Raw genomic sequence first — 27,016 nt, forward strand, 5'->3', positions numbered from 1 at the left:
AACTTTGGTTTCCATTTCCTATTGCACAAATATTTTTTGAGAATTAATGAAAATACTTCAAAATGTTTATTTGACTGGAAAATTAATGCAAACATAGGAAAAACCCAGCTCCTATCTCTAAACCTACAAAAAGGCAAAATCAGAGTAGAACTCAGTAAAGCTCAGTAAATTATAATTTCAGCTTTACTGAGCCTTCTGATGAAGAGGGATGCTAAAATAAGACATAATACAATGAGAATAATTTTAAAAGTTTAGTGTAAGTTATTTCAAACTTGTGGTTTTGAATACATTCCTAACAATGCTCACTGATGGATGCTGCCGAAAGCTGGTGGCATCACAGTATCTTTCTGCTTTCTGATAAACACTGTAATTTTGTCCTTGCAGTTCCAGACATCCTGTTCATACTGAGGAACCCTGAAGTTCTGGATATATAAATTAATGACTGCTTATTCTCAGAGGCCACCTCACTAGATTCTTTCCATCTACATAAATGCAGTCCCAGAAGCTAACAAGGAAGGAAAGGCTGTTATGATATTTGTAGTCATGTATTTTTACCAAGATCAAAAAGTAACTTTTAATTCCTCCAAAATACACTGGTATTCCAAAGTGTGATCAGTTAAGTGTGTGGTGTTATCTGAAGTGGGAAGTATCACAATTTCTTCGCAGCTCCCCATGCTAATACTTGAAGAGGCAAGGTTATGCGACTGTATTCTCTGCCAACCTGTCTTACCCTAATTACTTGGAATATGTTTATTTTTAGCAAATTAGAAGGCAGCAAAATTTTAAGACAGTGGTATTTCTAAACTTGCATTTGTATTTTTCACATTCATCAGGATGTAACTTACTTTGAAACATTTAAACTCGTTTAAAAAAAGGTAATTTAAAGTACTGTAAAATAAACTATTTTTTAAATACTCTCTTACAGGATCTAGCAACAATGGTTGAGCAACTGGTGAGGTTCTTAGGAGTTTCTTATGACAAAGCACAGCTGGAATCCATGGTGGAACACTGCCATCAACTCATTGATCAGTGCTGTAATGCAGAAGCACTTCCCGTTGGCAGGGGTATGTTTAAAACCCACAGTAAAACCCTTATTATGGAAGTTGCAAGAAGCAGTTGACAACTTAGTGACCTCCAGGATGTGTTAAGATGTTGGCAAAATATTGCTATGTAAGTGATGGGAGGTAACTGACTGTTGGTGCAATTTGGGGATTGGTTTGTTTTGAAGTAAAGTTACGTAGAAGTGACTGAAAAGGATGGAAACATCCAAGATCAACGGTGTATATTCAACACCATGTAAACCACTCTGTTAGAGAGTCTTTGGCTTACTTCAATGGATTGAGCTATTTAAGCTGAGAAGACTGCACCGCTCCTTCTGACCTTTGGCGTGTCAAAGCCCACACAATTTCATACGGTTTATCCTGGCCTAAGCCCTTGTGTTTAAGTATATAATATTTTCTAGAATAGCAGATAATTCTGATTTGAAGGTGTGAAATGACAAGGAACTGTAGTTTTTATTTTCATTGTCTACCTTAGTTGTTTAAAATGCGTTCAGCTTCTAGATGTTTATTCTGGGGAGGTCTTTCTGTAGAAACCTGAAGTGCCCTTTAAACTGCTGATACATCTGTCCTTTGAGAATGTCAAATCGAAGTCCTTTCTCAGTCTTCTTTTTGACAAGCATAAAAGAGTGACCTCAGTAAGTCCCCCTCAAATTATCTTTTGTAGGCTGCTTTACAGCACTTAACGGTTCTTTTAAAAAAAATGAGGGCATAAGATGGAGAATTCCTGCGTCAGACTCACAAGTGCCTTATCCAGACATAAAATCACTTTGTCTGCTGATTTAATCCAGTTTTAAGTGGAACTTTCTCTCCCTATCTCCCTTGTTTGTCCATCCATGGCAACATCAGCACCTTTTGCACTGTACGTGAAGCATGTGTCATTTATCATGACCACAGAGTCTGCTCTGAGGAACTAATTTGCAGGTCCTTGTCCCTTATTCAGGGAGCGTGTTCTGAATACTTTGTTCTTAGGTTTCTGTGTAGGAGCCCTTTCCATAGTACGCCTCTCAGCCAACCTTCTTGTTATCTGCAGACTTTATCAGCTGCAATTTTTATAATTATTTTCAAATCTCTGGTAGAAATACCAAATATCATCTGTCCTTCTTGACTAGTAATTTTGAGTTAGCCAGTTGTTTATTCATTTACCGTGCATTTTGACGTTATATAGTTCAGTTGAAAAACACTAAAACCACACGTCTTACAGAAGTCTCTTGTATCTTTGCATTCACCTTTAATCAGTCAAACTGTAATGTTACCAACACTCAGGTTTGTTTGAGAGCAGGTTTGCTTTCCCATGAAAGCAGGTTCACTGGTATTCTATACTACATTTGCGTCTGTCTTGGCAGAGCCTTATGCAAGTTTTCCATCACTCAGCTCAGACTATCGTCAGAGTAACTGACCTGGGATAACTTGTCCTGTTTGTATGTTGGCACAAACATTTCAGAATGTCATACTTGAAAAAAAAAAGCCATTGCTCACACCCCCTTGCTTTTATCTGTGGCTTTGCACACCTGGTATGGAAAGCCCCCTAGTATGTTCTGTAGGGACTATACACTCCAGTTATTACAGTAGGGCCTGGAAACCAGATTCTTATGGGCAGTTTTCTGTGATATGGCACCTCTTTTTTCCCCACTTCACTTATGATAAATGATGACTTCTTGAAATATTTATCTCAAGTTTTCTGGCTTGAGGTGAAATTCCAGTGAAGAAAAAGGAGTCTGTAGTTTCACTGAAAGACCTAATATATATCCCTAAAGGTTCTGGTAGAGTCTCCACAGAATGGTGTGTTTTCCTGCTCTTAGTTATCTTGCTTTCAACCCCAATCCTACCCTCCCCTTACTACTTCAAACTGAAAATTCAGTATATAATACAACATGTACCTTGTGTGAAAACAACAGACCATCTTGTTTGCAGTAGGATTTTAGGCACATTGTCTAACTGATTACCAACCTACTTCTCTGCTGTGAAGACAAGATCACAAAGTTATGAGTCTGGTAAGACATCCTGAGGACCTTGGGTAAAGAGTTCTGTGTCAGTGCAAGATTTTACAAGGAACAGAGCCACATTCCCCTCCGCTGACTTGCACGTAACACAAAAGACTAGCTTTGTTCCTCACCTCCACAATCTGGAGATCTGTGGAGCAGCAGCACTGCTACATGCTATGCACCACCCAAATCCCCCCTCCTTGTCCAGTGAAAGCCAGGAAGGTGGTTGTGAAAAAAAGGTGAGGTGATAATACAAGAGAAAAGAGAACAGAACTGCTGGTGAGACCTTCCACAGGCACAAAGATTAACTACTGTCTCTGCTGGCCAGATCATCTCCATCCAGATAAACGGGGTGATGCCCGCTTCTGCTGCGTGCAGCGTTCTGTACGTGGTGTCAGTGTGCGTTGTTCTGTAGTGGAGCCTGCAAACCCCCGGTCAAGGGGCAGAGCCTCTTATTTGTATTGTCTACAAATCTTTCAAAAAGAAGGCTCCATTTTGTAATAGAGAAGGGAGCTGCAGCAATTAATGTAATATTTTGTCATTTGTTCACTGTGTGCTTTTTATTAAAAATGTTCTTATTTTGTATTTCTTTTGTTTGTTGTCTCTGGCTTTTACAACATTTTGTTACTTCAAAATGCAGCTTCATTAACAGTGCTTTGTTCCTTCTCTGTTCATTTCTGTGACAAAGAATGGTGGCAATAACATGACAGCTTATTGTAATTTGTTTCAAATATTTTTAATTTGTCATTAGTTACATTTACTTTATTATTTTGCTTTATTTTAGTTCTTCATTTTTTTTTTCTTTTAGCACATTGATCTTTACTCTGAAGATAACCCTGAGCTGCTGTGAAAGCAGAACAATGATTAGATATGTTACTTATATTTGACTCTTATCACATCATAATTTACACAGTTGCATGATTCAAATCATAAACCAGGTGGGTGACTTTTTGACAAGCTATCAATTCATGTGGTAAAGAAAAAAGATGTTACAAATAGTCCACTGCGTATGTCTTTTATAGAACTTGTCATTTGTCCATACATGTTGTTAGGGAGATTCAGAAATAAAAGGCTTATCTTTCCTAAGCAGGGGAAGAAAATGTTTTATTATCATTGTTGAAAGGGAAATACAGGCTTTTATGTTTCATGCTCTTACTTTATGCAATTACCGTTGCCAGAGCAAAATTGCAATCAGTATCAGATGTTTATGATTGCAAGCATTTATTCCTAATTTTTTTTTGATACAGGAGAAATTTGGTGAAAACGATAAATGATGCATTTTCAGTCACTTTCAGGTTCTTTTGATCTTTGGATCCTGAAAACAAACCAGAACACTTATCATACTGTCAGGAGTTACAGGAAAATCCTGATTTCATAAAACAGTCCTTGCCACACATACTACACCATCATGTTAATATGTAATTTGTAGATGTTTCAGACAGTTTTGTCTTTGGGCTCAATTACAGAGTTGCTGCATAAAAGCAATGGTAATTAAATTAAATGGGTATTCTTCTTATGCATCAAGTGCATAATTAAGCTCCCTGCATGTAGTTTTGTTCTTGCTGTTATGATTAAACTCTCTGGTAGCACTGTCCCAATTCTCCTTTCATTTATTCCAGTTGAACAAGCCTGGATTTTGTCTTTATTTATATCCAACATAAATGAGGAGAGAATTAGGCCTCTTAGCCTGGTTACTCATGGGGCTTATTCACCAACAAGTGACCCTGTCTGACTTTGGGTTAAATAAATTTTGGTCTGCAGTGAAACAGTGGTTAAGGGGGCTGCAGCCTTTGACTGGTGGGTTCAGCAGTGTCATCAGAGTATGTTACCAGTTGGGTTCAGCAGAGTAGGAGAATACTCCATACAAGGAAAAAGTGTTCAGTGTCCATATTGCATCCACCAATAGCTTCCTATTCCTTGTGTTCAAAATGAAAATTTAAATGGCACAAACTGGGTGCATGGTACTTGTATTTAATAGATCATTCTCTCCATACTGAGAAATGTAAATTAATCTGTTGAACTTATCTTTAGAATAATAGAAATCAGTAATGCTAGTATTATATCTCAATAATCAGAATTCAATAATCAGTTTAATACTCTACATTCCATGTACCTTTTGGATAGTTCTCTAACCAGTGTATGCTGAAGGCACAGTAATTTTGAATATGGCTTATTAAAGAGCCATAGTTTGCACTGAAATCAGAAATTCACTTTTAAGTAAATACCCAACCCAAACTCTGTATTTGTTTCTGATTAAGGCTGGAGCAAATTCTCACAAAAATCTGAATTCTTCCTGTATAATACTTGGCTGGTACAGATGGCAAAGGTGTATGATACTTACTTTAAGGCTTTGCAAGGGTTGTAGCAGGGGAATTGTGTAAGACAATGAACAGTCTTAGGTCTCATTGAGCTTTCAATGAAAGATAAGACTGATCAGCGTCTCACAGATGATATTTGGAGCCCTGCACAGTTGGATTGTAGATGTTTGGTGTCCTGCTATGTCTGCTCTCTTGACTTGTGTTCCTTCTCTGTGTTTCAGGACGAGTTGGGCTGTGGAAAGACATCTTCACTGTTTCAATGAATGAGAAATTTGATTTAGTTTATAAACAGAAGATGGGAAAATGTGACCTCACATTTGATTTTTATTTATAAAAAATGCATGCATATGATGTCCAAATATAGCTAGAAGTGCTTTATGCATTCATTTATTACCTGCTGGACAAACTACTGTAGCTATTCTGTGTAACAAGATTTAAAGAAAAACAATCTAAGTAAACCATATCAGATACAATTATCTTTGATCCTAAACAGCTGTTTATCTTCTACTGTTCTACTATTTTAATCCTTTGTCCACATGCAAGAACTTCCTAGACAATACTAGACTATTCAGCTGTTATGGAATGTATTATATACGTATAAGGTATGTATCATATATGCAACTAGAATGTACACCTTTTCAGCCCCACATTGATTATTTAATGTCTTTTATAAAAGCTTTTCACTAGAACCTAAATAAATGTCCGTAAACCAAATAAAAAATTATTTCAGAGGGAAACAAGTAACAGGCCAAAACTGTATGCTAGAATGATCTCAGGGGTTAATTGTCACATTTATTTTTATAGCAGGTATATCAAGTATAAATAAATCCCATTCCAAAATAGTAACTGATCAAAGTGGGGTTCACATTAGGTTCTGCACACCCTTATCTGTATAATTTGAGTAGGTTCTGTGCACTGACATACTCTGCAAGACAGGCTTTGTTATGAAATATAGCTGTGATTGTCACTCTAATCCCAAAACCCACCCATGCTTTCACGGATGACAGCACACAGCTGTCTTCCTGACAGATGAATTTCAGCTCCATGCCGAAGGCCAGCAAACAGAAGCTTCTCAAGCCCCCCAGCTCAAATTCAGTCTCTCAAAATGGGGCTTAAAAGCAAGGCATCTGGTTCGGGGCCTTTCGTGAGGAATCAGAGTCTCTGACACATGTCACTTTCCTGTGTAGATGTTAGTCTTCACCCATTAGATACAGTAAGAGAAGGTAAGGTGCTGGATATCCTCTGGTTGCATGGCAAGTTAAGGGCACCTAGCACTGGTTACCATCTGTGTTACTGGACTCCACCGGACCTCAGTGGAAGATGAATATATACACCAGTGTAAGCAGGCAGAGGAAACGGCAGCACTGGAGGATGCGAGTTTAAAAATATGCCACCAGGTGGGAGTATTGCACAAATATTCACGCAGAATACAGTTGCAGTAATTGTTAGCCATCACTGGTCTGGATTATAATCAGGTTTAAAGTTTATTTCTGTATCTTTTTTTGTTTTCCATGACAGGTACGCAAACAGCCTGAAGCAGGCTACTATCAGTATAAAACTCTCCAGAATTACTTTATTGTTCTATTACGTAATGACATCTATGCTTTTTAGGTTCTCAGCTGCAGGAGGCCCATTTTTGCTAGTCCAGATACTCAGGCTCACCAAAAGCCATGAGGAAGGACTAGCAGATTTTTAGTGTTTCAGTTCTGTTGGGAAACTAACTGTCAGTTCAGCAACTGGCAAGTGGTGTAGCATGATGTGGCTTGACAGCACTTTTCCTTGTATATTTGTGAGTGAAAATGCTTTCAGTGAAATTTTATTTCTATTTTTATATTTTTAGTACTGTATGAATATTAAGCACTACACATTATACTTCTGTGCTTGCTTGCTTATTGAATAAAAGATGTGTTCCATGCATTGTGGTTTGCTCATTTTCTAGACCCCCACTCAGGCCAGGTAGTCTTTGTACAAGTCGCAGTTCCTCTCCCCTACCCACATCTCCTAACTTAAGACAGAAAAACCACAGAAAGATGGCATCAACAAAAAAGACCATCTGACCCAAGGAGCTGTCTCTGGCAGCATCCCATAATGAATACCTGTGCAAGAGTACCAGACTCTCCGAGCATCTTTGCGTTTTCTTCCGCTCATGCTGGTATTGACAGCATCCCATGGCAATGAGTTCTTCATCTAAATACACACTGAAAAAGGGCTCGATTGCTTAGCGACTACCACCAGATAGTGTAATCTGGTGTTTGTTCTTGCACTGTGACAGATGAGACACAGTCACTGTTCATGCAAGATTTTACATGCTATTATCTTACACCTCTCGGGCAACTCCATGCTGAGGAGTCCTACTAGTCTCTGTCATAGAGGAGACCAAAACCCACAAACTACAACAAGCTGCGAGAAGACAGGAGTATGAGAATTCCTTCTTGCTACAGATGAAGACAAAATCTCCCCACAGTTCTGGCAGATGAGAGTCAGAAGAAAATCTCATTAACACCTACTTAAGCTACTTAAATCACTTAATCCCAGGATGGATGAGCAATACAGCCTTACTGACTGCCTAAAAGGCTTCTTGCATTTCTGAAGACACCAGGGAATCCCAGGCACAGTCTGTCTCTGCGACAGCAGATGACCACCCCCTGCCCCCAAACCCAAAAATGTTCTAAGGCCACATTGTTAAGTCGGGTGTATACATGTGCCATTGCCAAACTGAGCCTGTGCAGAGGGCGACCAGCTACCAGGCTGGAGCGGGAACAGCTAGTTCAGAAAAAAAAAAAAACATTTCCTTATTGTAGAGAGTAATAGACTCTGTGACAATCTGTTGTGCACCTATTGCTATGCTGGTGCTCCTTGTTTTAGACAACAAAGTTGCTGTGTGCTAGGAATCTGCTTTCTAGGACCAGAAAATCTGTCCTCTGCCAGAGCTATTATTTTCTACGCCTTGACTGTTGCTTTCTGTGCTATCAGGTGAAATTCATCCAAGAGTCAAAAGTCTGGTCAAAGCCTGCTCCCACATAAGCCACGCTGAAATTCTACCTTTGGATCTAGTCCTTGAAAGCATTTCAGGCTTTATATTAAAAACCGTAGGTATCAAGCTCCTTTCTGTTTTGACAACTTAAACTTTCAGGACTCAGCCAAATGTCACCATGACTCTATATAAATACAGACACACCTTGGCCAAGTGCCCCAAGTTGTCTCTGGAGAGAATGCCTTGTTGATACAAATGCACTGTAAATGAAGAACAAAAATACCAGTATTATTTTTTTCTCCTCTCAGTACTCAAATTTGGTAAGCTTCTTCCACTGAGGTAACTGCCACAAAGTTAGCATGCTAGCAAGATTTATCATAGTTATGCAGCCGGTAGCCCATTTAGTGATGCAAAACGTGCAAGACCCGGGGAGGATTTGGATGGCTTCATTGCAACTGCTTCAGATCAACTTCCTGTAAAGCACCAAGTACTCTCGACGTTAGTTCAAACCAGCCATCCTTGGCGATATACCTTCACGGAAATACCAAATATCCCACTTCACTGGATCAATCCATCACTAAGCAGGTGCCCATCAAGCAGCACTCACAGGGCCTTGGCCCCCAGAAAGCCCCCGGGCTGGGCTGAGCACCGCCCCGGCTCCTGGCTCTCCACCTCTGCCGCTTCAGTCAGTGCGGGCCTCAAATGCCAACACCTTGCCTCAGTAGGAGACCTCCAAAGCATTAATGTGAAAGAATTGAGCAGAAACTAATCTAGAAAATAAATTTTTGCACAGTTTAGTATACAAAAGGTTGTAAGAATTCATTGCAGTGAAGTTGAGCAGTAAAGAGGAAAGACAAGAAAGTTAATGAGTAACCCTTAAAGATTCTCAGCACTTTTGTATAAGCATCACAACACAACATGGCACAAACAGTTCTGGCAATAATTATAAAGATTTATAGGCCTGAGTCACCATTATTATAAGCCACTCAGTCTCGCCTGGGCTATAAATAACACCACTTAGTAGCTACCAGTAAAGGTTTAGAGGGAGGATTAAGGAACAGCATTTGTGTTTTCAGTCAAAGGAAAAAGGCTAAACGGAGATTCAGATGAATCAAATATTCATCAAAAAGTCCCAAACCCAGTGACCACACCCATGGGAAGGACACAGTACAGAAATTATGATATGTAATCTCACTACATAATCCATTTGATTTCTGTACCGCAGGATCTGCAGACTGGTGTCCTCTAGCATTTGAATCACAAAACTGCTACCTGTCATGGTGTGTATCACACAGATAAAACAGAAATAATTGCAACTAATAATCAGCTTAATTCTGGCAAAAAGGAAAGAGAGTCTGCAAAAATGTGCACCTTCATTTAAAAATAAAACTTACCTAGATTTCAACATAATTAGGTTTAGACCTCAAGTGCCGAGTCATATTCCAGTAAAAACTGCTGGTTTATCTTCAGGGAATGGCGAGGAACTCATCACCACTAATGCCACTCTAACCCTGATCTATCTGCATATAAATCACCCCTCTAACAGATGGGAGAGCAATGGCAAATTCTGCAGACAGACTGGAACAATGCCTCTTTCCAGCTCTCAGGCTTGAATGAGACATAGGTGCATGTAGCATGCGTGTCCTGAAAGCACCCGAGCTGTGTAGTCTTTAAAAATGAACGCGAGAGAAGTTTACAAAAATGCAGGGCAATTTTCTGTGCTCCAGGACCCCTGACATGTGGGAATTACTATTAGCAGCGTAGCCTCCTGACCATAAATTGGTTTTAGAAACAGTGAAGCTGTTCACACCAATCAAATAGAGAAAAGAAAAGAGAAGCCTTTGTACTCCCTGCTAATGCAGGAGCCTCCATGAGGTTCTCTTGGTAAACTGTGCTTTCCTGGATTTTGCCACTTCATCAACGGGTAAAATGGTAAAGCCACGCAACAACTTTTGCTGGAGTTCTCACTGTGCACAGATGACAAGCCCTGGCAACGCACACTACAATAGCTTCAGAAGCTACCACCTCCAGCTGTCCACTCTGCCTCTCTGCCAGAAACGGCCACCATGGAGGAGAGACAGCAGAAGCAAATGTGTGCTGGCTCCTCAGCTGCCCTAATTTACAGGCTGACAAGTTAACTTACAACTGATATGGATGGTGGTTTCAGATAATAGGCTGATTGGTGAACTGCAGCTGCAAGGAGACAAAGCACATCCTTGGGTGCTGCCCTGGCTTGGGAGTGATCTCCCAAGTCCTTGTCAGAACTCTTCCGCCAGAGCCCTGCAATCAGCCTCTCTACCAGGGAACAGCCCGTTTCACATATGGGCTGAGTTTCACCTGTGCAAAACGGTCTGTGAAGGTGGAATCATGTCTTTTAGTGAGAAGGGGAGACAGATCCACACTGCCACATGGAGTGAATGAAGCAAAACCTACTTTTGGAAGGAATATTGTTTTGCAGGAGGGAGCGCTGCAATAAGACACGCTGTATGACAGCATGCAAGATGCAGAAGGAACAGTAACGTAATGGCAGCTGACTGCTCAGACTGATTCCAATCACAATCACTAATATGCCGACTTGCTTGATATGTGCGGTACGAGTGATATTCAAAGTAACTGCCACCCAGACGTTAAATCCACTGTCACCATCTCTTGTCACAGGCTCAGCTTTTGCCAGCAATGAACATAAGATGACAATTTAATCCTCGCACGCAGATAGCAGTAGCACAGCTGGTGTAACAGTGTGCTGAAACTTCAGCCCTCGCAGGCCTTACATCTGCTTTCTCACGGCTTTGGAAAGAGTCACCCATAAAACACGTGAGAGCTCTAAGAACACAGCACAGTTGAACCAATTAGAACAAAACAAGAATCAAGGAAAATGTTTAGATTTCAAGCTCCACTGGGAAGACAGTATTTTATTTTTGCCCATACATCACATAATCAAATGGTTGAGGCTTAATAAATACATAAAAATTTACCAGAGGAAACAAAGGTGATGATGAATATTCCCTACCCAAAGCTTGCACCACTCCAGATTTTAACTTTTCCCAGGTTATTCATGTACCACTCTTTTTTGCTTCTGCACCTCAATCATCTCTGGTGCTTCAACCCCTCCAAAAAAGGCAGTTCTAACCCTACTGAAACAGAGAATCCTTGAAACACTGCAAGAGATTTTCAGTTTCTAGGATCGCCACCACTCCATAGTTGGTAGGACTTAAACCCAAAGAGGAAGATCCACAGTGGGTTTCCAGTTCTGTTCCTTAACCACACTGCTTCAGCCGCAGATGCGTAGGTGTCGATCTCTGTTAACAGCCAGACCCTTTTGGACATGTTTATCATTCCTCCAGTAAATCCCATTGAGATTAGAGACTAAAACTAGTTCTTACTTTGTTTTTATTATTAAAGATTTGTGTAATCCTGTGTGATGAAAAAGGAATATATAAAAAAAAAATATGATATAGGCCAATTCAAGGTGTAAACATTTGGGTTTTAACTATAAGTACAGACCCTTTGGTCACTATTTTCACTCAGTAATCTGAAGCAATTTGCATGAAGTCTTTGAAATCAAGAAATAATTTTTAAACTATTCTACTTTTTCCTACCAATAACTACAATACTATGTACTGCCATTACATTCCTGCAATCTTACAGGCTTCTGCTCAAGTTATTGTCCCTAAAGGAGCACTGCCACTTAGTTCACAGGGACCACATATGAAAGTTACATTAAATACACAAATACTTGTGGGAATCAGCGCTTTAACATGCCCTGAAGGTCATCAGTCTACATCAAGATCTACTGAAAAACTGAACTTGTTAATGGACTTTTGAAAGTGGAAAGCATTACTGGTTAATTGCTGATGCGTGGCCAGCATGTCCAGACTGTACAAGAAACTGTATTTTTTCCAGACAATGGCTACAACATAAGTTTTCAACAAATCTCATTTATTTAAAAACAAAACAAAACAAAACAATACACACCAAGGCTTACAGAAGGCCACCAGAGTAAGTCTTCTTTTCTCATGTCCAAGTGCAGTAATTCATGCATTCCTTTTGGAATTAAAAGGATTTAACACAGAGAACACCCTACCGATACTTTACATGGGTCACCGCACCATGAAAAACAGTCTGTATTTTATACTGAATCAAACCGCAATGACCCCAACTCCTCACTTAAACGCACAATGAAATCTTAAACGAAAGGCACTCATACACCCACCGGGGCGAGCAGGTACTAACGCCCCCTCGGCTGCTCCTCAGCTCTGGGCCCGGCCAGCGGGCACGCCACGGCCACGGCCACGGCCACCCGAGCCGCGCCGGGGGACGGTCCCCGCTTCCCTTCAGCAGGCTCCGGGCCGGGGCCCTGGGCCCAGCCTCCTCCCGAGGGTGGCGGTGGGCGCCGGTCTGTGGCCAGCCCGGGAGCCGGGGGTAGTTGTAACGGCTGCCGGAGCCCCGGGAGAACGTTACAACGCGGCTCCGCCGCTCTCGTTCCCCTCTCGCCCGTCTGCCGCCAGCCGGCGCCGACCCGCTCCCGCCGGCACTAACCCCGGGCACAGCGCGGCCAGCCGGCCCTCACCGCCACCCAATAGGCACCCGCCTTACTGTTGCCATGCGAACGGCGGCGCCTCTGCCCAATCAGGCGCGAAGGCAGTCGTTACTACAGCAACAGCGTCCCGGCAACACCAAGAGGACTTCGAAGCGGCGCCGCTGTCGGTAGGCCCCGCGCCCCCCCGCCCCGCCCCCGCCCCGGGCCGCAGGTACCGACCCGGGGGCTGGGGAGCCCGGAGCCCGCCGCGGCTGCGTGAGGGGACGTGGCCCGGAGCAGCGGCGGCCCCCCGGGGCGTGACGCCCGCGTTACACCGCCGTGGTGGGGTCCCCCCGCCCCACCGGGGACCGGCCAGCGGGTCACCTGCCTCCGTACGTGAGGAAGGGCTTTAATCGCTTTAATGAGTACTTTTCATTTTCTGTCATCTAATGGTAAGCGCAGCCTGAGCTAAGGCAGAAGCAGTGCGCGGTTGGCTTGTGCTGGGCTGCTCTGGAGGTTGGGGTCAGGGACTCTGCTGGCCCAGAGTGGAGGGAAAGGTGGCTCACAGCTTCGTGCTCTGTCAGGGTGAATGCAGCAGGTTTGGGCTGAAGGAAAGACAGCATGGCTGTTGAAATCCTCTGCTGTTACATTTGAGGGGGCTCAAGAAGGAAGAGCAATTATCTCTGGAGGGAGGCCATCCTATGTGCCCCTAATAAAGAAGAGTCTGGTTCACATGTGGTTTATTCTACAGTTCTCTTTGCCAGGAGTTTTTTCACCTTTTCTCCGAAGTACCTGAAACAGAGAGGCTTTGTAGTTCAGGGCCTTTATGGCCCAGTAGTCTGGCACTGCAGCCCAGCTTAGAACATGTCCTGATAATCAGAATGACCTGCTCCACACTGAAGGAGTTCAGGGCAGTACAGGAGGCAGCCTGTGTGCTATTGAACTTCTTTATTTGATGTGTTGCAGGTTGGCTTTCGCTTTGGGGGGGATTTCTGCCTTTGGGACACAAAATTACACAGTCCCTGAGCTCAAAATATGTAAAATTCTCTTTGCAAAGTAAAACGCACATCCTGTAGATTATCTCAGTCTTTTGCATTACTCATCAGAACTAAATCTTGGAGTGGGGATTTCTATATTTGCTGAAAATCCATCTGCTGTAGAAAGAAGGTTGTCCCCACAGATTAGAGTGGTGCTAGGTCTCTGCCTGATCAGTTGAAGGTATATGTTTCCAGACATACTACCTTGTTTAATAAACACAAGAACAAATGAGAATGCTCAGCCACTTGAATAACATTAGAGCTTTTAAGGGGCAGGGCCCTCAGAGGTGGTTTGTCTGTGGGGAAGATATACATGCTGGAATCCAGAAAGCTCTGCCTTATGGTGTCACTCATAGACAGCTTATATATAGGAGAGGATATGGTATCTAAGTGGTTGATCATTCTTTCTAGAGAGACCTTTCATGTTTATTTGCTTCTGTTTTGTATTTCCCATAAAGCAAGTGCTGTTGTCCCTGGATTATATGAAGTGAGGAGACAACTTCTTTGGTCATTCTCTGAGTAGGTCAAAATCTGTCTCTAAGTAGTTGGTATTTCTAGAATCAGCCTTTCCACCTCAAGCCATGGGAAGAGAATAGGGAGAAGTATCGATTGCAGACTGAGAATGTATTAATTAATGATTTAATAATTGGAGTTAGCGAGGTAAGGAAGGCAATGAGAAGACACCATCTTTACAGTGGATAGCCTGTGATTTGCACACCAGAATTTTTCCTGTGGCTAACAAACACAGGCAAAGATTCTATGTGCCCCAGACACAGGGAGCTCCACGAAGAGTTGTGACATGGGAGGAAACAGTGACTTCCCAGAAAGCCTCTGCTTCACCCATCATTTGGATTTCAGGGTGACTTGCCCTCTGTATTGGGTGTAGGTGTCAAGGTGCTGCCAGTGGGGGCCTGCAGGGGCAGTCTCTGTGAGGAGAGGGCAGGGGTTGCCCCATGCGAGATAGAGCTGGCTCCAGTGGACCCACTGCAGGGCATAGGTGAGCCCATAAGCTGTGCTGCACCTGTGAAAGCATATTTAAGAAAGGGTTTAATAAAAAAAAAAAAAAAAAACAAAAAAAAAACCACAGCTGTGTTGAAGGAGTGAGGGGAAAGAAAGAAGTGTGAGAAAATGTCCTGCAGATACCAAAGTCAGAGAAGAAGGAGGGGAGGAGGAGGTGGTGTTCCAGACACAAGAGCAGAGATTCCCCTACAGCTCCTGGAGGAGATCTTGGTGAAGCAGGTATTTCGCTGGAGCCCATGATGAGGACCATGCTGGAGCAGATATCCACACTGCAGCCCCCAGAGGACTCCACATCAGAGCAGACGGGCATGCCCTGAAGGAAGCTGCAGCCTGTGGAGAGCCCATGCTGGAGCGAGCTCCTGGCAGTAACTGCAGCCCGTAGAGAGGAGCCCGTGCAGGAGCAGTTTGTGAAGGACCCACACTGGGAAAGTGTGAGGAGGAAGGAGTGGCCGGGAGGAGCAAACCCCCTTCTCCATTCCCTTGCACTGCTCTGGGAGAGGGAGTAGAGGGGGTGGGAATGAAGGAGTGACATTGAGCCTGGGAAGAAGGGGAGGGTGGAGGGAAGGTGTTTTAGTGATTTTTTTTTGTCTTTATTTCTTATCATGCTATTCTATTTTTAATTGGCAATAAATTAAATTAATTTTCCCCAGGTTGAGTCTGTCTTGCCTGTGATGGTAATTGGTGAGTGATATTTTTTCCTGTCTTTATCTCAAGCCATGAGCTTTTACATCTTATTTTCTCCCCCTGTTCTGTTGAGGAGCAGGAGCAAGAGAGCAGCTGTGTGGGTATCCGACAGCCAGTCCAGGTCAACCCACCACACCGTGGAAGCCTCTGGTAGCCCATTTCAGATCACGCAGGAGCTTATACTCTGATGTGGCTCTGCTGTCAGCTGTTTGTTATAAGCCCATTATGAGAACAACAAATTGTGCTAGAGCCACAAACTGTTCTCCCTTGATCTGCATATCTGCATGGGGGAATTCTTAGCCTTAATTGTTCTCTGACAATTGCAGAGACTGGCACTCTATCAAGGGGAATAAAATGAAATAAAGGACAAGGTTACAGCAATCATTTTACTTTAGGTTGCATAAAATAAAATATGTTAGGCTTTTTTTTTTAAAAAAGAAAAAAGAGCTAAGAGAAAATTAATTTGAGAGTTGCTATCTGTCTTGCCAAACACAATACGAAATAGTGAAACTTTTGGAAACAAATAGAAAAAGCATTCTATTCTAAAGCTTCATTTATTCTTCGAAGAAGAGAAAAGGATGTGGTCCCATGTTCCTGAGTGAAACACTGTAACAAATCCTCATTATTCTGTTAGGTAGAAACTGCCTTCTACATTTCTATCTAAACTGGCCAGAAATATATTTATACCATTTGCAAGATCCATCTATCTTGTAACTACAGTGAAACATACCTTAGATGCAGAAACTTGGTATATAGACACTTGGGAAACTCTTATCAATTAAATTATTGAGATGAGAAGAAATGTGGGCCAAATCCCTTAGCGGCTATAAATGATGTAATTCTTCTGAAGATAGGAAAGCAAGCAGAGCTATTCTGATTTATGGTAACTGAGGACCTTGCCCCTCGTATAGCAGTAGGAGTATACTTAAAAATATAAGCAATGGATCTGATTTATGACTTTTTATGCAGCAATGTGAATTCCAAGTAACATATAAATCAGAAACTATTCAGTGCACGTTATTCTTGATTGATTCACTGATGTTTTGCAGGTGTAAAGGCAGTGTAAGTGAGAAGAGAACGAGGCTCAGTATCTGATGATACTTTAAATTTGATTACTCTGTATCAGTAATCTTTGACTTTCAGTATATGGACTTCGTATGGACCATGGACTATTTCTGAAGGGTCTGTGGAAGACAGCTAAAGAAGGCAAGCTGACTGTTAGTAGACCAGATGGACATATACTTCCACTAGAAAATGTCTAGAGTCCAGAAAAATACCAGTTACACTTCTTTTTTAAAAGAGTACATTAGAGCTCCATCCTGATTTTCTGAAGTCAACGAAAACTTTGCTAGTGACTTACTTGGCAGCGGGATGTACTTCTACTTACCCTATTCTTGTTGTATCCTAGTCACTGAGCCACATGGCTGCTGCTGCCTTAGCTGTTTGAATGGTTCTTTTGCTAGCAAATTGATTTAAATATGTCCACTGAACCTGTAAAAAGGGCAGAGTAGTATTAAAAGGTCCATGAATTTCCCTCTGGCTTGGGCATGGTACAAATAGCTGGCACGGCCTCTTTAGTATCAAACCCCCAGCACCTGAAATAGAGCTTGGTGGTGCCTGAGGAGGCAACAGCAGAATCAGCTTGCATTTGCTTGTTTCAAATACACTTATTGTCTGCCCATATTTATGATGGGGTAAGTCTTGCAGCCAGAACCCATTGATTTGAGCTCTTGGCCTCTGAGAAATGGACCCTCCCTGTTTATGGTTTCTAAGGAGCCAAGCTTGCACAGGTGCCACTGCAAGTGTGTCAGCCAAGTGACTGGAGTAATGATGACGCTTAGCCATGTATCAGATGAAGAAGAAAAGGTTGTTTTCCACCTGAATGGTGGGGAAAGAATGCTTGGAGGCTAATTTCTTTTAATGGATGGCCACAGAGCTAGGACATCTGCCAGGGGTTACTGCTGTAGATGGGCTGTGCTAGTAAATTAAGTTTGCTTGTGTCTCTTCCTTGGCACTGAGGTGAACTGGCATGGAATAGCCCATGTCCAGACTGTTAAACACTTCTTGCCCTTTCAAACAGGTTGGCTGCATGCAAATTGTCCATTGGGAATGGTTCCTGACCAAGCTAACTCCCGAAATGCAACCAGGAAGCTGCTTGACCCAAGTTTAGGTCAAAACCCAATCAGAGATTATTCTAACAATTTGAGTGTACAGAGGGTGAAGATGCAGTGCCCAGCAACAGTACCCAGCAACTGCTTAATTTGCTGCATGTTAAGCAGTGGGGGTGGTTTACTCAGATCTACTTAATTTCTGTTTGATAACATAAAGATTGCTTAAGTTGTCAGAAAGGTGTTGTTTTCTTTTCCTTTCCCTTGTCCTTTGTTCTTTCTCCCTAGTAGTCCAAAGCACTGAACTGGGTAATGAAAACTTGAAGTGTTTGAACTGTGGTGGGTTTGTTTGGTTTTTGGTTTTGGGTTTTTTTTTTGTTGTTTTGTCTTTTTTTTTGGGGGGTGGGGGGGGGGAAGATGGAGGGAGAGGGCAGAAGGGCTTTTCTATCTGTGTAAAATGCTGCATAGTGCATAATGCTGCATTTTTGCTATAGGACTAGTAAGTCTTGCTCTTCTCCCACTGCTTTTCACTTGGCTGTGCAATGTCTGCTTTACTTTTACTTCTCATTTCCCTTTACAGAGAATCAACTGAGCCTCTTTATATGGCTTTTGTCACTGTACATACCATGCTGGATTTTCAGAAGGCTACAATTCCTTGTGCTAACATTTGCTTTCTATAGTATAGTAATTGAATGGCAGGAGCAGAGTACAATTGATTGGCACATATCAGAGAGTAGGAAATATACTCTCTGACTCCGACTGCCACTCAGTCTGGGGAGAAACCAAATTTCTAATTTGGAATTATGTTTGTAATAGAGGAAACAGGGCCTTTGAAATGTTTCCTTTGAAGTGTCTGATAGGGTTAGCTACAAAAGTATCAATAGAATTATCCTGTGATCCTGTGCATAAGACTGCCAATATTTGAAAGTATTTCTGTGACTAATGACTGTAAAAAGGCATGGCAAAGATTGGGTGATAGCACCATCACCTGGATCACCTTTATTTTAGTAGCACCCATAGCACATTCCACATGGGCAAAGACAAATGCCTCATCATAGCTGAATAAGCCCCAGAGCTGCACCTCCCAAAGTTTTGAGCGGCAGAGCATGGTCTGCTCTCAGCATTGCTACCGGGATTTCACATAATGGTGTTTGCACTTGCCGGCGCTGCTCAGGCTGTATGGCTGGGCAGAGCAGATGCTGACCGTTTAACATTGCCTGCAGGGTCACCCGTGAGCCATGCTTACGAAACTGTTGCATATGCCGTGCAATGTTATCTCTGTCTGATTGTTATTTTCCCAGTTAGCTCTTCTGTTTATACTTACAGTATAGTTTGCCTCAGATTTCCTGGTGCGGAAAATTAATAATAGCTCTTCATAAAACAGAGTAATTAGTGTAATGAGCTGGTGTCTGGTACATGCATTTTTCTCCTGCAAAAGCCTAAAAGTCTAAATAAACATCTAAGCAACTGTACTGCTTAATAAAATAGCAGCCTTTCTTAACTAAAAGATTGTGTTTTTAAAGATTTTTAGAGTACTTTAATGTGCATAGCCTTCAAGATAATGGCCAAAAACATTTCCAGAGACAATTCTGTGTTATTTGGTAAAGGAGTTGGCCTACCATTCTAGTCTCCTGCTTTGAACTACATACCTGAAAGTGCTGACATAGGAGATAGATAGTACCCAGCACAGCCACAGAAATTGCGAACTCTCATCTGGTCACTGCTAGTCATCAAGAACTATCTTGGTCAATATTTTTATCAGCAAATTAGATCTCAAGAAATCAGGTTTTGTCTTGCTTGTTGTTGTTGCCAGCCACACTGCTTCTTTTCATGCCCTATATTCTTGTGTATTCTCATAATCCTGTTTTAAATCCAGGGGAGACCATGGCCAGAGTGACAACTGCAGAAGACCTCAGTGCCTTGCACCCCTCCTCTCAGGGCATCACATTTACCTCGGGACCTCATTCTACACAAAACAGAGCATCATTGTGTGTCAGCAGGTGGCACTCAATTAAATCAGCTGCAGCTTTGTACTGGAGTCTAAGTGTTCCCAGTCTTGGGACTTTAAATCAAAATCCTTCTATTGCTCAGAGGACAAGCTCTGTGTAACTTGCAGGTGGCATCATCCTCTCAAGTCCTCTCTGTCCTATTGTTTGCTTGGGGTTCAGTGGTGCCTTTCAATGTAGCAAGTTGCAGTGGCCAAGGATCTCTTGTGCTCTTTAGGGTTTGGGGCACATTTCCCTCACTACTTTGAGAGAAGTCATCTGTCACAGCTAGTCTGTGTTTGCTCTATCCTGTGGACATGAACAAAATCAATCTAGTTCTACTGATGGAGAGAGGGTGGAAGAGGGAGCCATGGCCCTTCTCACCCAGCTCTTGTTCCTCCTGCTTGTATGTGAGAAATCAGGGTCTTTATTTTCTTCCCTTCTCTGAAGTCCATCGGAACTTGAGAGAGATGCCTTCTTTGGACCACTGTCTCGCTTCTGTTCTGAAGTCACTACAAGATCACTGTTTCCAATTATAACACATTACCAGATTTGATATACATCTTTTCCTTTGGGAACTCATTTGAAATGACTATACACTTACCACTGAAACCTCATTTTCTGGAGCAGTAAAATTTATAGTCCGTTCCAATCAAGTATGAATTTGCTGTTAATCCCAATGTGGACATTCCTCTTGCAAGTAATTTTTAATTATTATCATATGAGGCTTCCTCCATCATGGTTTGTGTCACTTTTCCTCCTCTCCTTGCTATGTAGTTTTAGATTTAGGGACAGATTCATTGTAGGAGTAAGCTGTGACAGCTCTATTGATTTCACCGAAGCTGTATCCAGCTGTGAATTTGAATGCTTTCTTTTGTTGGAATGGCTTGAAGTTGAAATGAAATGTGCAAGGCATCCATGATTGTATACTTTCATTGTAAGGAAGGGATGAGCAAAAGAAAAAATTTGGCTCTCATAAAACTGCAGCAAAGCTGTAAGTAACAAAAAGCTGTATTTTGCCATCTTGCTTTTTGTAAATGAAGCTTCTTCTGAAGGCAGTCACATTTTGTTTAAGAGCAGATCCTAGATTTAAGTTTGGAGAAAACATAAATGCCTATGAACTAGCCGTAGTGTTCAGATTTGTGTACAAAACCTCCTTTGATTCAAGTAGAAGGTAATTAAATGCTCATAGCTGTGGCTGAATTTGGCTCATTATAAATCCAAAAGAAACATCAGGCCAAATCTTTTGGTCCTTCTTTAGTACTTATTCACATCTAATGAGAGCCAGAAGTGTCTTAAGTAATGTAAAGCATCCCTGTACAATATATTGCACTGTCAGGTACTTCCACTCTGCCCTGCTGGTTGTGTTTTTAGTGGACAAGGGGCTGGCATATGCTAAAATACTTAGCAGCCATAGACTCCATATACAGACAATAAATGTTGACCTCACTATTACATGATATCTCTACCCAAAGCTCAGTAACTGAATAAAGTCTCTAAACTTTACAGGGCAAAGATAACCTCTCTGTAGCTTGAAGTGGGAGGGCTGCTTTCATGGAACACATCTATGCACTGTAACTTTATTTAATGTTTTTCAACTTTTAAAACTGAAGTATATATTCCAACTTACTGTTTTGACAGTAGTAGCAGAAAGAGAAACCCTGGAATCTTTTATTTAAATATTTACAATTTTGTTTGGCTATTTATTGCTTTCAAATCAGTCAACAAACAATAACCAATTTACTTATATATTTCTAGAAATGAATGGATTTGTATTGAATTCTCAGAAAGATATGTGATTTTGCCAGACTTAGGAGTATCTGATGAGTGCCTAACATATTTTATAGCTACATCTGTGAGCTCTGTCCCAGATCCCACATTATTCTCCTGGGACATTGGGCAGATCTTACTTCAAAAGACAGCTGAAGAAGACGATGAACTGAAAAAAGAATTTTAGTTGCCTGATGTTGGCCAGACTCTGACAGTCACAAAGGGTGAATTCAGGAGAGTGACTGCAACCTTTCTCTTCCATCTAACAGGAGCTGAATTTGATTCTGTGCTGGCAGAGGTACGCTATGTCACTGCTGTTTATAACCATTTACAGGCAGTTCCTACTTATGTTGAGAGCAAAATTTCAATGGGAGCAGGTTCCAGGCCAATGTTATCAAAAAAATGTTAGACATGATCAAAACCTTCTGTTCAAGTGAAAGTCATAGAAAACTTGCAAAAGTAATGTGAGATAATTTTGATGAGTGGTATGCTCACATGAGGAATTTGTCTGTGTAATGTGTCTCACTATTTGAAAGAGTTGCAATTATTTACCAGCAGATTTTTTGATTTTTTTTTTTTTTTAAAAAAAAAGGGTCTCTCAGCTTAAATTCAAATACATACAGTGTTATGAATATGCATAGGTTAGGTTGTGAACTCTGAGTCAGAGACCAGCTGTTTTTTGTCTGCACAGGGAGGTTCTCAGCTCACTTTTGATATTAGCTACCTTATAAACCATTGTCAGGTTGGACTTGAAGGAACACTGGGTGTTTATATGGTATCATGTCTGACACTTAGCAAAAATAGGGGAGGATTCTGATGCACAGTCTGCACCAACTTTATCGTACACTTCAATTTCTGTCCTAAAAGTGTAGGTGACTGAGTTTTATATATTTTTTTCTCATGTACTTGACTCTTGTTTGTTTAATTTTAGTGAACTGAATGAATTAGTGAACATTTGCATTTTAAACTTATCAGTCTGTAACAGGTTAAGCCCATTTCAGCTAAGGTTGATGTTAAATTCTTTGCTAATACTATATTGTCATTAGCAGGACACATATACACCTGAAACACATTAAATAGACTTTTGGAATGAGGGAAGGATGCATCAGTGAGGCTGATGTGAATGAATATACTTTCAAATATGTACATGTGAAAGATCATAGAACTAGAGAGTTGAGAAATCTTTATCTTAACTGATGGAAAGACTTGTAAGTTGTATCTTTTTTGGGAGGGACTTATCAGATATTAAATTAATGCTCTGCTTAATTCTAGGCAGATTGCTGAGAAGTAGTAATGCATAATACACAAAAACCCCCCAAGATTAGAAGATAAATTTATTTTTGCTGTTCAAGAAAAGACTGAGTAATGCAAATGAAGTATTTAAAAAATATATCACTGTAGGACTTATCCATGTATATTGAAATACAGATCCTAAGTACTGGGAAAGTTACTGTGCCATATCTTGGCTTCCTGTCAAAGTTCACTAATATTGCGTGAAGTACCATCACGTTTAGAAGGTAAGTAAGTGTTCCATATTATGCAGTCAAATTGCTACTAAATTGTAGTCATTAATCACTTGTGAGTTGTCTAGCTTTCAAGGCAGAATCTAACTGCTAATGTGAGCTTCTAGTGACATAGAGATATGATACACTTTTTTCTAAAATCTCTTTTTCTGTACGTGTAATTGGCATAGTTGCTGTAGGAATGTTACCTGATTGCCAAAGAAAAGGGAATGGTCTGCTAAGCCACCAATCTGCTACTGGAAAAAATATGAACCTTTAAAACTAATCAGCCTGTTCTCTAAATTAACAATGAAAGTTGTTGTTTATGAAACAAAACTGATTCGGTTTAATAGGGATTTGAAAACATGCCACTCAGCTTGACATGTCTTTAAGTGAAACATAGAAGCTAAGCCAAGTAATGGGAAAGTTATAATGTTTCAGGATTCAATCCTTTAGGAGGAAATAACTTGCATTCATCTTCATTTCCAGTGCAAGTAATTTTTCAGTGATAAAGTTGAGAAGACACCAACTGTGTGTGAACTGGGATTAAGTTTGAGTTCTTACCTTCAATGAAGTAAAATGGAAAGTAGAGCCATAGTATATGTAAAAATAAAATAAAAAACCCCAACAAAACACAAAGAAACCAAAACTGGATCTGTGTTCTCACAGTGGCTTTCTTAGTGGAGCACTAAATATTTTTCACACCACCCCCCTTCTCACCTCCCTCCCCCCCCAGCAAAATATAAAGGGTGAAATTCTGCAGGGGGATCTTTAGGGAAGTTCCTTTTCCTTCAGTTTGTCCTGTGGGTTTGTATGATCTGGCCTTCAATAAAGAGTTGCCTCAAAAAATATCCTGTAAATTCCAGTCCAACTTTGTTCCCAGCAAGCGCAAAGCTAAGAAAACTCTCAGACAAAGGGAGAATGAGGGAGTGTAATACTGAGGATACAAAAATGGGATTAGGACTTTGAAAGGAAGCAGGAGGAAGAAGAGGAGCGGCAAAAGAAAAGAAGAAAAAGGGAGGGACCTAAGCTACTTTCTCCCAGAGAGACAGGGGAGCTTAAAAAATTCTAATTAATTAGTGAAAACTAATTAAATAACAAATGAGGGATCTTTCCTTGAATAAAAGGTTAATCTTTTCTTTATTACATGCGATATAATAAAATGGTAGAGCTTTTTGTACTCTTGGTGCTGGATTTTCTCCCAGTGTTCAAGGAGAATATATAAGATGTTACTCTTGATTTCCTTTTAGACTCGCTAAAATGTGGAAAGTAAGGCTCGTGCTTAGACGATCTTGTCTTTTGGCCAGCTAGTTTGTTAGAGAACTGCTCTCAGACTGTCTGCAATGTACAGAAGCAAAAATACTGGCAGCTCCGTTGGAGCGACCAGGCGCGGCTGGAGGTGGTTTCGCCGCCGGAGGGCAGTACGGGTGCTGTTTTCCAGGAGTTTTGCTAGGAGGCATTCATTAGCAGAGCGACTTTCTCTCCCTATTTAAAACTCAAGCAATTCCGCTAAATTCAGAGGCTGAAACAATGGCGGAGCTGGGCTTCTAGGACTTCATCCCACAAATACAGATATGAATAAAACTGCACGAGGCTTTTCAGAAGCAGTTAAGGCTGAAACCAAAGCAGGATGTGCAGAGTGGAATTTGGCACCTGCAGAACCCACTAGTGAAAGTAAACGTGGATGGTAGGTGACTCTGAGAATGACCTGCTGTGGTGCTTGATGCAGGTCAGAAGGATGAGGAAACAAAAGCAAAAGCAAGGCGATGTATTTTTATTTTTTAAAAGAAATTTAAAAGTTACTGGTGACAAATGGGTCTCAGGTTTATGCTGGGGGAGAAGGAGGGGAGGAGAAATGCTTCTTGTTCTCTGAAGAACACTCTATGGGAGCAGAGCAGCAGAGAGGGGAGAACTGGCACTATAACTTTCTTGACCTTGGGACTGCTGAGTACTATGTCATCCCAAGGGCCAGATCAAGCTGCTAATATCCCTTTGTGTCTCTTATGGCAGACAAAAGAACTCCTTCAAGAAAAAATACTTTACATTAACGGTCATCATACTTGTGGTAGAGGAGCAGCTCCCACATCTCTGTTCTGCTGCAGGGATGCAGATTTGTGGTGATTTTCTCCAAGAGCAGTGCAGAGCTGTGAAGAACAGTCACAACAAAGGCAGGATCAAGCCACTTTCTTGCACTTGTAGTTGTTCACATGCTAAACCAAAACTCCCACTGATGTCCCTACAGTGGTCTTCAATGGTACTGTGATGCACTTGTGGTTTATGTTTATCGATGCAGCTCATCTAATCTTTTTTATTGTATTTATTTTCAGGTTGAGCAGCCACAGTCGCCAAACAATGACATTAAGTCAGCTGGAATCCCTGCTGAGGGAGAAAGTATGTTGACCAGGGTAATAACAGAAATCAGATGCTGGGGTAGTAATTAATTTCAGATAAGTAGATGTTGCTCTTGATGTACTGATAACAATTTAGTACCATGTTTAAAAGGATGTTGCCCGGTTATTATGTCATGAAGATCTGGTCATACTTGCATGCTTAGTGTTTGGTTGTTTTGTTTTGTTTTTTATTATGCTAAAATACTAGTATCTTAAAAGCCTCACCAATCCACACTGTGAATCCCTTTTTAGCATCAAAAAACTAAGCACTCTTCTCTTTCAAGCAGTCTTGCAACAAATCTCCGGTGTAGAACTGGCATAGTCCCACTGTGATTTTATTTCTTAGTTACTAGATGCTTGTGGCTTGAGTAAGAATGCTTGACTTATTTAAGAAACTAGATTCTCCATGGCAGTACAATTTCTGTAAGTGTTTAGCCCTTTGCAAGACTGGTGTAAAACATTCTGTCACATCAGAAGAACATTATTTTAGACATTTTGTACTCTTTTTACTTAGAAGTATCCAGCCACCTGAGAGCTCAGTCTGCTTATATCTTGCAACAGATTTGAACAGCATAAAAACACTTTTTTAAATCAAGGAGGCAGTGGTGGTGTGACTATGGGAAAGCTAGATTTTGATTATTTTATTTTTGCATAAATTAAGCCATGAAAATCTGTTTATCAGCATAATCATATTTTATTATATTTGAGCATTTGCAAGTTAACCTAATGTCACATATCACGCCTAATAATAGTTATTATTTACAAGGACACATAAGGGTATTCTGTGCCTTCTAGAGCACTGTGTGACAGTCTGTTGGCTCTATCCTAAGACTGTTCATAGAAGAAGAAATACATTAAACATAATCTGATGTAAATTCCAAGGAAAATCCAACCTCCTGCTGTGCTTGGCATGGGCTTGGCCTGTAATTTGGGAGAGAGAAATAAAATCTTTCTGATTTCACAGCTGTTATTGCACCTCAGGGCTGCAGTAGTATTTGCAACCCATTTGCTTCCCTTCCACTGAGTAGGACATCTGAATATATCCTCACTCTAGTCTGAATAAAATATTAACATATCGCAAGGCTGTTAGGACAGATTGTATCCAAGACAATCTTTTCTCGCTGTAGAAAAGCCTATCAATCATAACTTGGTATAGTTGTTATTAATGTCATAGCTTTTATTCATTTGGCTATATGCAGCTAACTGAAGAGTAACGTTTACATTTTCATGTTAAGCATTTCCTATCACAAAAGAAACTGCTGAAATATCTTCTTATTATAGAATTTATGAATTGAAAATATCCTCCAAAGTCCTAATTAGCAGTATATTTAATTTACAAGGTTCTATGCTATTTTTAACAGCATTGTGCAATAGAGCTGTTATGTATATTTTAGTATATTAACAGAAAACATCATTAACTTAAGGCAAGGTTACTGCTACATATATATCTCAGGAACAATTCAGTTAAAGAAGTACTGCAAAATATAGAAATGCATGATGTACACAGATAATTATTCAGATACACTTAAGAGTTCATATACTTTTTTAAATATTTATCTGTAATGTATCACAGTGGTTATTCCCAAGCCAAACCTTATTCTGCTTCTGTTTGGATGCACATTATCCGTCAAGGATGCATTTATATTCATAACTTTGTTTGGGTTTT

General features: G+C 41.0%; 2 protein-coding genes across 3 annotated transcripts in view; both read left to right on the forward strand.

Moving 5' to 3' along the window:
* SULT4A1 (sulfotransferase family 4A member 1) overlaps nt 1-7,276 on the forward strand; it is a 32,713-nt gene extending 25,437 nt beyond the window's left edge. Inside the window, exons 6-8 of one of the 2 annotated variants that reach the window (XR_004406152.2) lie at nt 926-1,064; nt 3,852-3,981; nt 5,583-5,692. Coding sequence is in view for 1 of the 2 variants with exons in the window: in XM_032986467.2 (XP_032842358.2) it covers nt 926-1,064; nt 5,583-5,695 (252 nt within the window). In the remaining variant the exon portion in view is untranslated. Of the gene's footprint in view, nt 1-925; nt 1,065-3,851; nt 3,982-5,582 lie in introns of both variants that reach the window. The other variant, XM_032986467.2, reaches the window with a different exon arrangement.
* A 5,662-nt stretch (nt 7,277-12,938) lies between these two features.
* The window catches only part of EFCAB6 (EF-hand calcium binding domain 6), a 112,351-nt gene continuing 98,273 nt past the window's right edge, over nt 12,939-27,016 (forward strand). Inside the window, exons 1-4 of the mRNA XM_042795142.1 lie at nt 12,939-13,042; nt 21,447-21,644; nt 22,390-22,405; nt 25,288-25,365. Of these exons, the coding sequence (XP_042651076.1) occupies nt 12,939-13,042; nt 21,447-21,644; nt 22,390-22,405; nt 25,288-25,365 (396 nt within the window). The remainder of the gene's footprint in view (nt 13,043-21,446; nt 21,645-22,389; nt 22,406-25,287; nt 25,366-27,016) is intronic.

This window comes from Tyto alba, unplaced genomic scaffold (genome assembly GCF_018691265.1).
Source record: "Tyto alba isolate M040663 unplaced genomic scaffold, T.alba_DEE_v4.0 Super-Scaffold_21, whole genome shotgun sequence".
In the NCBI taxonomy this organism is placed as follows: domain Eukaryota; kingdom Metazoa; phylum Chordata; class Aves; order Strigiformes; family Tytonidae; genus Tyto; species Tyto alba.